Source organism: Megalops cyprinoides, chromosome 2 (assembly GCF_013368585.1).
Source record: "Megalops cyprinoides isolate fMegCyp1 chromosome 2, fMegCyp1.pri, whole genome shotgun sequence".
In the NCBI taxonomy this organism is placed as follows: Eukaryota; Metazoa; Chordata; class Actinopteri; order Elopiformes; family Megalopidae; genus Megalops; species Megalops cyprinoides.
Genome location: NC_050584.1, coordinates 68,139,645 through 68,149,644, shown reverse-complemented (window position 1 = coordinate 68,149,644; position 10,000 = coordinate 68,139,645). Strand labels below are relative to the sequence as shown.

The 10,000-nt window shown below is 50.8% G+C and overlaps 2 protein-coding genes across 2 annotated transcripts in view; one reads left to right on the top strand and one right to left on the bottom strand.

Annotated features, from left to right (window-relative positions):
• Window positions 1-7,425, bottom strand: part of pola1 (polymerase (DNA directed), alpha 1) — a 64,493-nt gene extending 57,068 nt beyond the window's left edge. Inside the window, exons 1-14 of the mRNA XM_036521795.1 lie at window positions 7,300-7,425; window positions 6,053-6,177; window positions 5,508-5,604; window positions 5,337-5,417; window positions 4,930-5,051; window positions 4,145-4,207; window positions 3,588-3,689; window positions 2,739-2,898; window positions 2,310-2,462; window positions 1,764-1,922; window positions 1,308-1,420; window positions 775-888; window positions 605-679; window positions 1-72 (exon numbers count right to left, since the gene is read on the bottom strand). The exon at window positions 1-72 is cut by the window's left edge and continues 67 nt beyond it. Of these exons, the coding sequence (XP_036377688.1) occupies window positions 1-72; window positions 605-679; window positions 775-888; window positions 1,308-1,420; window positions 1,764-1,922; window positions 2,310-2,462; window positions 2,739-2,898; window positions 3,588-3,689; window positions 4,145-4,207; window positions 4,930-5,051; window positions 5,337-5,417; window positions 5,508-5,604; window positions 6,053-6,177; window positions 7,300-7,348 (1,485 nt within the window). The 5' untranslated portion in view covers window positions 7,349-7,425. The remainder of the gene's footprint in view (window positions 73-604; window positions 680-774; window positions 889-1,307; window positions 1,421-1,763; window positions 1,923-2,309; window positions 2,463-2,738; window positions 2,899-3,587; window positions 3,690-4,144; window positions 4,208-4,929; window positions 5,052-5,336; window positions 5,418-5,507; window positions 5,605-6,052; window positions 6,178-7,299) is intronic.
• Window positions 7,426-9,859: 2,434 nt separating this feature from the next.
• The window catches only part of LOC118772969 (choline-phosphate cytidylyltransferase B-like), a 15,156-nt gene continuing 15,015 nt past the window's right edge, over window positions 9,860-10,000 (top strand). The window contains exon 1 of the mRNA XM_036521672.1: window positions 9,860-10,000. This exon is cut by the window's right edge and continues 229 nt beyond it. The gene's annotated coding sequence lies outside the window, so the exon portion shown is untranslated.

Genomic DNA, 10,000 nt, shown 5'->3' with positions numbered 1-10,000 from the left:
GGAGGTGTTGGTGCCGAACACGTGGGAGAACGTCGCCCCCTTCAGGCCGGAGGGCAGCGCCGGCATTTCCGCCTGCAACAGTCCATCAACAGCAGCGGGTACTAAGATGGGTGCTCAGTTTTTCACTCTTATGAACGTCTGACGTGGCGTGTGAAACGACTGACGTGGCGTGTGAAACGTCTGGCGTGGCGTGTGAAACGTCTGGCGTGGCGTGTGAAACGTCTGGCGTGGCGTGTGAAACGTCTGGCGTGGCGTGTGAAACGTCTGACGTGGCATGTGAAACGACTGACGTGGCGTGTGAAACGACTGACGTGGCGTGTGAAACGTCTGACGTGGCGTGTGAAACGACTGACGTGGCGTGTGAAACGTCTGGCGTGGCGTGTGAGACGTCTGGCGTGGCGTGTGAAACGTCTGGCGTGGCGTGTGAGACGTCTGGCGTGGCGTGTGAAACGTCTGACGTGGCGTGTGAAACGTCTGACGTGGCGTGTGAAACGTCTGACGTGGCGTGTGAAACGTCTCAGTGCTGAATGAGTGCTGGAGTCTGAATGACTGAGTGAATGCTGAGCATCTCGGTTGTGAGTGAATGAAAGCAGCTCTCGCTCACCGAGTATCTCACTTCCAGGTACTCGGACTGTGTCGGCACATCAGGGATTTCAAAGGCGTAGTTCTTCTCCACTTTCTGTTCGGGGAGAGAGGAGGATTCAGCTCAGACACGTCCTGCTGTGATGGGGGGGTGAAACAGAGAGCAGGAAAAGGAGGGCCGTGTCTACTGACCTTCGACTTGAACTTCATGATCTTGAACTTCTCCGAGAGCTCGTTAAACTCCTGATACAAGTCCATGATGCTCACCAGAGAGTCCGTCTCCTCCCCCGTCGCGATGTTCACCTTCTGTAATCAACAAACCATCCACCAATCAGCAAACAGCAAGCATTCACCTCTCACCAATCAGCAGACAGCAAGCATTCACCTCTCACATGCAATTTCAAAACCCACCAGTTGATTCACAACATGCCTGTCAATCAAGGCCTCTACAAAGCTGAAAGGTTTTTTACCCTGGACTCTGTTCTGATATAATGGCATCACATTGATGACATCACTGTGTACCAATGACATCAGTGCCCCATTCACAGGCCTCAGGGCTTCAGATCGGTGAGGTGTTAGAGTCACAGCCTGTGGGCAGCCCGTTCCGACACTGTGAGCTGTGGAGCTGTGTTTTCAGTGTGTTAACACTGCGTCGTTCTGACGCACTGTGAGGCTGTGTGTGCAGCGCGTTAACGCTGTGCCGTTCTGACGCAGTGGGAACTCACACGCTCGCGCGGCAGCAGGTACATGGTCCTCTCGATGTTCTTCACAGCCACGCAACAGCTGACGTGCGCCTTGGCCGACTCGATCCACACCTTCCCGAACAGGTACACCACACCTGCACCAGAGAGGGCAGAGTTACCCACAACCCCCCTCTGAAACACCCACTTCCTCCTCCACGCTGCTAGGGGGCAGTCAGTCACACCCCCTGGGGGCAACAGGCCACGCAAGGTGACCTACCTGAGGAAGGAGTCAGGGGACCCCAAAAACAAGAGCAGGAGGATTTCAGACAAAAACAGGAGCGGTTCACTGCGACTGTCACTCAGAATAAGGTGCTGTTTGTTCCTTTTCTGTCTGTACTGCTGTGTGACAGTGAGGGAAAGTGCTCTGTGTAACAGAGAGAGGAAGGGGGCGGGGCATGTGGGTGGAGTCAGGGGGTGTGTCAGACTCAGGCAGCTCACCCGGTTGGTTGTACTGGTCCTCGAAGGCATCCAGCCAGTAAAAGCGGAACATCGTCTCCCCGTCGGGACCCTCCACCAGGGGGAGCTGGCTGGAGTCCACCTGCACCTCCACCACGGGCTCGCCTTCGTCGTCCTCAGCGCCCCCCCCAGCACGACACACCCGGAACGCCCAACGCACCCGCGCTGAGGGGAGAGGCGGAGTCACGGTACAGCGCCGCGGAAACAAACACCGACACAAAACAACCTCTGGCCTGCAGGACTGCGTCCGAGCACACAGTCCTCCACACCAGAGGGGGCACTCTCTATATCGCTGCTATATTTCAAACACGGTATAACTGGTATTGATAATCGAAATTTCACACCCTAAAACACCTCAAAAAAATAAATAAAATAATCATTCTTCACATACACGCACAGAGATGCATATACACACACACACACACACACACACACACTCTCGGAGCTCTTCAGCTGCTTGTGTTGAGTGGTTCGGCAGTGAGGTGCATGCTGGGTGCTCTAGTATGGCACAGGGCAGTACTCACGGCAGCAGGGGGTCCTGGGGTTCAGCCTTGGGCTCCACTTTAATGGTGGGTTTGGGTTCAGGCTCCGCCTCCTCCTTCACCTCCTCTTCCTCTGCCTCACCCACCTCCATGGGCTCATCGAAGTCCCCCTCATCAAACTGCAGCGTGGCCTCTTCTTCTGCTCATATACACACGCGCACACACACACACACACACGTTACTACAACCTGTTCCACTGCTAACACACACACACACACACGTTACTACAACCTGTTCCACTGCTAACACACACACATACACAGGTTGTTACAACTCACCCCACTGTTAACACACACACACACACACACACACACACACACACACACACACACACACACACACACACACACACACACACACACACAAGATGCGTGTCTCACACTCCCAAATGCAGGTAGTCCTGAGGAGTGTTCACCTTCTTCAGGTTCCTCCACCTTCACTCTCTTGCCTTCGGCGGTGGGCGTGGCCTGGGAGGGAGGGGGGCGTGTAGGGGCTCTGGGAGGGGGGTCAGCCTGAGCTGGTCGGATCCCTGCACCCCCAGACCTGACCTTTGACCCCACCGAAGAGGGAGAATCCTGCATACAACCCAAGGACACCGTAAACTCAGCGGCATCATATAATCTTACCAGTACAACGGTGAACGCCCCACGTACACTGAAAACCGTAAACTCAGCGGCATCATAAAATCTTACCAGTACAACGGTGAACGCCCCACGTACACTGAAAACCGTAAACTCAGCGGCATCATATAATCTTACCAGTACAACGGTGAACGCCCCACGTACACTGAAAACCGTAAACTCAGCGGCATCATATAAAACTCAATCACAGAATAAGTCTGATCTGTTCCCTTCATGAATAAAACAGCCTGAAAAATAAATTTCATTGGTGGTTTGAGAACCATAAACTGCAGAATATTTACCATTACAATACAAATACCATCCCGTTCCAAATCATTCCCCAATACCAAAACAATACCTGTACAATATAATATTGCTAGCTGTTTACATTACATCAACACTTACAATTGCAGGTCAATACTTCAATTCCAAAAAAATCCTCTTCTGTACCACACAAAAAGCTTGGTATTGCAATTATTTATCTAGAGAATAATCTCCTCCTTGACAGCAGATGAACAATCATTCCCAAACCAACACCAAACTCCTGATCAATGATTCTCTGCACCAGGATCAATGCCCTTCCCATCAGCCCCTGCATTCCCATCAGCCCCTGCCCGTGGGAGTGGAACTTGTTGCTGTGGTACCTTGGGAGCCTGGGGTTTGAGGGAAAAGGGGTTCATGGGGACCCCTTGGGGTTTCCTCTTCTTCAACGTGACGACTGGAGGCGGCGTGAGGAGAGACTGTTTCTGTAGGGGGAGAGAGACTCATCTGTGCACTGTGCCACCTGCTGGACCGGAGGACAAACTGCACCTATTCTCTAGGTCCAGCTCAAACCTCTGTGCCTGTATGAGGACCAGACTTGTTAAGACTAACATTCACTGGTGTTAAAGGCCACAACTCTTTGCATTCCTTGTTAAGGTGCTCTCCTTCTACTGTAGAATATGATAAATCAAGGCTAGAGGCTGCACTATGAGGCTGTCAGTTTGAAACCCCTGCTTTTGGAACCTTGAGCCTGGACAGCTCCTGCCTGTGCCCAGCTGTATCAACAGATAGTATGTGAAAACGCAAGATATGCTTGTCTCCACAGCTAAGAGTGTTAGTGAGTAAATAAATAACTTAAAATAAATAACAAAAACAGGGCCCCTGGAGAAAGCAGAATATCCCTGACAGACACCAGGGGGTGATGAGGAGCAGCTCCTACCTCTGAGTGCAGATCCTGCAGGAGATCCCCCAACAGGTCATCTTTGGACAGGTCAACATCCCTCTGCAGCACAGAGAGAGAGAGAGAAAGAGAAAGAGGGACAGAGCGAGAGAGAGCGAGACGGAGCGAGAGAGCAGGAAAGGGAAAGGGGGGAGGGAGAGAGAGAGAGAGAGCAGGAGAGAGAGAGAGAGAGAGAGAGAGGGAGAGAGAGAGAAGAGAGAGAGGGGGGGGGGGGGGAGAGAGACATCAGCCCTGTACACAGACACACACAGATCAGCTGCAGATGTGGTAGCCCTTGTATGGAGGAGTGTGTTATGGCTTGGGCCTGTTGGGAGTTTGAGAGGTGTGGTGCAGGTTTGGGGGTGATTGTTAGAGGTGTGGATTGGGAGTGTGGGAGGTGAAGGGTCACAGGTGTGGGAGGTGAAGGGTCACAGGTGTGGGAGGTGTGGATTGTGAGTGTGGGAGGTGTGGATTGTGAGTGTGGGAGGTGTGGATTGGGAGGTGTGGATTGTGAGTGTGGGAGGTGTGGATTGGGAGTGTGGGAGGTGTGGATTGGGAGTGTGGGAGGTGAAGGGTCACAGGCGCGGGAGGTGTGGATTGGGAGTGTGGGAGGTGAAGGATCACAGGTGTGGATTGGGAGTGTGGGAGGTGTGGATTGGGAGTGTGGGAGGTGAAGGATCACAGGTGTGGATTGGGAGTGTGGGAGGTGAAGGGTCACAGGTGTGGGAGGTGTGGATTGGGAGTGTGGGAGATGAGGATTGTGAGCGTGGGAGGTGTGCACATACCTCTGCAGGCTTCTTGGCATTGCTGGCCATGAACATGCTCTTGATGCTGTTTGGTTTGGTCACAGTTGTTTTCTTCACATTCTTCTTGTCCTTCGGACCCGCGCCTTTACTGGTGCCTTTACCTGCCCTCAGCCAATCGGACACAACCACAGTTTAGTCTTTACCTGCCCTCAGCCAATCGGACACAACCGCAGTTTAGCCTTTACCTGCCCTCAGCCAATGGGACACAGCCGCAGTTTAGTCTTTACCTGCCCTCAGCCAATCGGACACAGCCGCAGTCTGGCCACACTGGGCACCGGGCATTAAGAAATTTTAGGCATGGCTTACATCCTTGCTAGCCTTCCCCAAACTCCTTCCCTTCCTCTGAACAGCCCCCCCCACAGGAATGAGACCCCACCCCCACACACCTTTGACACCCTCGCCCAGGGCGTCGTCCTCCAGGTCCTCGTCGAAAATCTCTCTGCCGTCCTCCACATAGCCAGTGCCGTCTGAGAGAGGGACAGGGAGACGCGCTCCGTTACACACACACCAGCAGCACGGGCCAGCTCTGCTCCGATTGGCCGATTCTGCAGACTCACCGTCATCGATGATCCAATCGTCATCCTGCCTCTCCCGCACCATGCGAGAGTACTGCTCCTCATCCACCTCCTCATACACACTGCTCAACTCCTCCACCTGCACACACACACACACACACAACATCAACAAACGCACACAATAACTATCATCACAATATTCATCATAAGTCTCACTGACACATAATCAACAGCACACAAAAGTGTCCACGTGTACACCCAAACTCACACTAATTGCACCGACAGGGGCAGCAGTATAGTGGTTGCTGGTTTGATTCCCTGCTGGGGCACTGCTGCTGTACCCTTGGGCAAGGTACTTAACCCACAGTTGCCTCAATAAATACCCAGTTGTATAAATGGATAACATATACAAACTGCAATCTATGTAAGTTGCTCTAGATAAGAGTGTCTACTAAACAACAATAATGTAATGCAATGTCATTACAGGACATAAAAACTGTAAGAAACCTCCAGGACCAGGGCAGAGTGGCCTCGCTGTGCAGACAGGTGACAGGTGACAGGTGACAGCTCGTGGCTGCCTCACTCACCTTGTACTTGACCTTCTCGCCCCTCTTCGCTGCCTTCAGCTGCTCCAGCGCCGACTTGCGGCCCAGCTTCTCCTTCCTCTCCCTCCGAGAGCGGGACAGGGCGATGCCACACGCGTCCTGCGCGGCTGCGGGGGACACACGCACAGGTACACGCACAGGTACACGCACAGGTACACGCACAGGTACACGCACAGGTACACGCACAGGTACACGTCAGGCGAGATGACAGCGATGACACAGTCACAGACGCTTAAACGCGAGTTTCTTTTTTTCTTCTTCCTGACAAACGACGGTCGCACAACACCTTTAATTTTTCATCTTTGATACACCCGGATCATAACGTCACTAACCATGCGATGATGGGTAAACTATTCATAATTTCAGACTCAACACGCAGTTGCTTTGAAAAATACGGCTCTAAAAGGGTGCTTTTCAACTCATTATTGGAGAATCACTTCGAGGAAGGCCAACAAGTGCATGGCTATGATACAGATTTATAAAACAACTAATAAAAAACTCCAAGAGCTTGCCGATCAGCAGCATCACAGTACAGACTGAGAGCCGGAGCGCATCCGCACAGAACCGCCGGACACCCATTTAATGGACTGAGAAGAGCCGGCATCCCAAATCAGCCACGTCTGAGGGCGCCATGCTGCTCAGACACACTCCTCTGTCAGAACAGTCACCGGTGGCCTGCTAGCGAGGTAAGAGCCGCAAAGTCCGGCTCGCTTTGCTCGTTTCCTCCTGGCTGGCACATAGGTGACGTTTTACGGCAGCTGAAGGCGGCGTTTCAAAACTGAAACCCTCAGTTTACCAGCTAGCAGGTTCACTCCGAGCTACCGCTTGCTGCTGGACATGATTAATGTTTTCTAACCAAACATGATTAGTATTATGGATTTCATCAAGGCCAACTAGCTTCTGTTCTGACGCCATTTTCAGGATCCGCTATTTACGGTAGCTGAACGGCAATACAGCTGCACTGTACATCGGCCAGCTGTTCTCAGGACCAGCACTTATAACGCTTTCAGAGCTAACGAAGATAAGCGCTATTCTACAAACATGTACACAAATGCAAGCGATCTGCATCTGTTTTACGCCCTCGCTAAACTGTGAGTTTGAGGAGCTTGAGGAGTTTGCCCTATGTCGGAGGCTAGCCGTCCAGGCAGTTGGCTAACCTCCACCTGTAGTGGGCTGCCAGCTTTTTCACAATAATCTAACTCTTCCTAGCGCTAAAACATCATACTCACCCCCCTCGGGGTTGTCCAGGTCTTTGTCTGTGTTGGAAACTGGAGCCATAGTTAGTTAGTAACCCGCGATCGTCTGGCCGCCGCTACATGCAAACCCTCCTGCCAAAACAACAGATTCCGCGCCAAATTCTGCTTCCCGGGAAAGTCGCGCGACGGAAATGACGATTCACGCGACGGCCAATCATCATCGACTTCCCGGATAAACCCCTCCCACTGGAGCGCACGTGAAGCCTCCTGTGTTCGATGAGCCCACGGGGGGGCGCTGCTGCTCCACAGATTGAGACATTCGCCGATTCTTTACAGAGCGAATGGCCTATTCTTTCACTTCAGTTACTAGTTAAGTGTTTTAAGTGTGTTAAGTACTAATGTACTTAATGTACTGTTCTATTACTGTTACTGCTCCAAACAGCTGTGGAAATATCACGCTGTTTGGCTGCCATGTTAGATAATGTTTAAATGTTTTCTTCTGCATACACTCTTCAAGATTCATCAGTGCAAATAAAAGCAATCATACAGACCCATGAAAGCGTACTTCCAGGTAAACTGATATGGTCACAAGTCAATGAAGACAGACACCTCATGACTGAGTGAACTTAACTGGATTCTGCGTTCTCACCCTGTTTGTAAGTGGCTTGTTTGACTGTTATTTGTGATGTGTTTATAGCAAATGCTGGACATCAATGTCTCTGTTCTATTAAACTCTGGATGAAGTATCAGCATAGCATAGCTTTTCAGACAATCAGTCTGTGAAAGATCACAAAGTGAAAGACATTCTGAATCTCAAAGGTATTAAGGTTTACCATTCATCAATCCATGCAATTTTATTTGTCATAACAAATTTTTACAATGGACATTGTCACCAAGCACTAAATATAGTGCATTTGCAGGGGGAATTAAAAACAGAAAACCTAGGGCTAATTAAGGAAAGAGGCTGATTATTTCCTGGCCCGGGGAGGATGCAGCCGAATGATTCTTGGAGAGCAGTGTCATGTGAACAGGGGAATGGCGTGGGATCTCCATCAGCTCACAGCGTCAGTGTGCGTCTCACGCACGTTAGTACGGCACTGATCTGCGATATAACAGGAGTTTACTGTGCAGCGTTTATGGCTTTACACCTAACCCCTCGGCCAGAGTCGAGCTCCTAATCTCTCAGCGCACACACAGGTGTCCCCTCACGCTGAATATTTTGGCATTTGAAACTCAAGATCTCCAGCATACCGGATTCCCCGCCATTTGGGTTTTTTTTTAATGTTTCCACCATTAATGATACGGACAGAATTAAAGGTGATATGCAGCAGACCCCATTCGGCCTGTTGTTCTGTCTCAGGGTTCACTCTCGTTCATGAAAACACCCTGAGGATGAGGCAGAGACGATTCCAATCCAAATGCACGCAGGTGTGAAAAGTGTGAATACACCTGCATTCATTTATGCTGAACATACATTCAGTTAATGTATACATCATCGTTAAGGCACACTTGTTAATTAATGATATTGTCCTAATTACCCGTTTCCCGAATTGCTGGAACGCGTCGCTATGAAACTTCCAACTGAAACTTCTGGTAATAAAATGACGTCATGGAACACACTTTCTTAATGAGGTATATTATAACAGCACTGTAAAAATTTACTGCCAAATTGAACTTGAGCTTGATAGCCTATGCTGTGGAAAATCCATTCAGCAATGTGCAAGCATGAACGTGATAATTTTCTGTTATTTTGCGATCTAGCTGAATGAACTGAATGTTCATTAGTCCTATGCATGAGCTGCCTTTCCGTAAGGCAGATGCAGCTCTCAGTGTTTTTACATTAATTCGGTATCCATAAGTAGGACAAGCTCGTTTCCATTAGAATGGCTTTGCGGTGGGATAATGAAGGCTGTGAAGATGCTGAAGCGAGCGTGTCCAGAATGAAAGTATTCAGCAAAGATGAAGCCGTCGCCGTGGCGACGCGGCGGGACGCTTTTCTCCGCACAATGAGGCGATTGTGTGAAACTCCAGTTCAGATCGCGCTCATCCAGGCGCGCCGCTGGGTGGGCGCACAGAGGACCTGCTGTTGCGAGGATGCGCAGAGGAGTACAGCCAGGAGAACCCTTGGCAGGGGAATATGACAATATTATAATTGCGAATTACCCTACTTTGTCTGGGTTGTTTTTGTCTGCGGCTGCGAATCAGCCGCCAAAAGGGCAGTGTCCCTTATTCACTCAGTAAGAGACTCCACTTATAAGACCACAACGCCTTCGTTTTACCACTAGATGGCAAAAATACATCAGTGAGGGGATCCACCATATCGCAGCCGCTGAACGGTGTCTGTGTTGGCGAACGGTCTTGTCTGATTTCATATCAATTCCCTTTAACGTTCGGCAACTTTGAATCGCCGCTACTCAGCACGCCTCGCTGATTGTTATTAAGCTACACCTGGTTAGATCCAAACCAGTGTGATAAGAAATGTTCTGAACAGCGTTGCAAGTTTTAAAGCAGCGCCGCACGGAATAGTTGTCACGCCTCAGAGAGACTGAGCTGGCGCAGGCTGGACAGTCCGGCTCCTTGACGCATCGGAGCAGCGCGCACTGCGCTCCAGCCTGCAGCAGGAGGGATGGGTGGGCTCATTTAGATTCCCCCCGCGCTGCTTCACGCTAAAGGCTGTGCCGTTTGCTCGCATTGCCGGGAGTGAACAGAAGTAACCTATCCGCACAATTGGGAG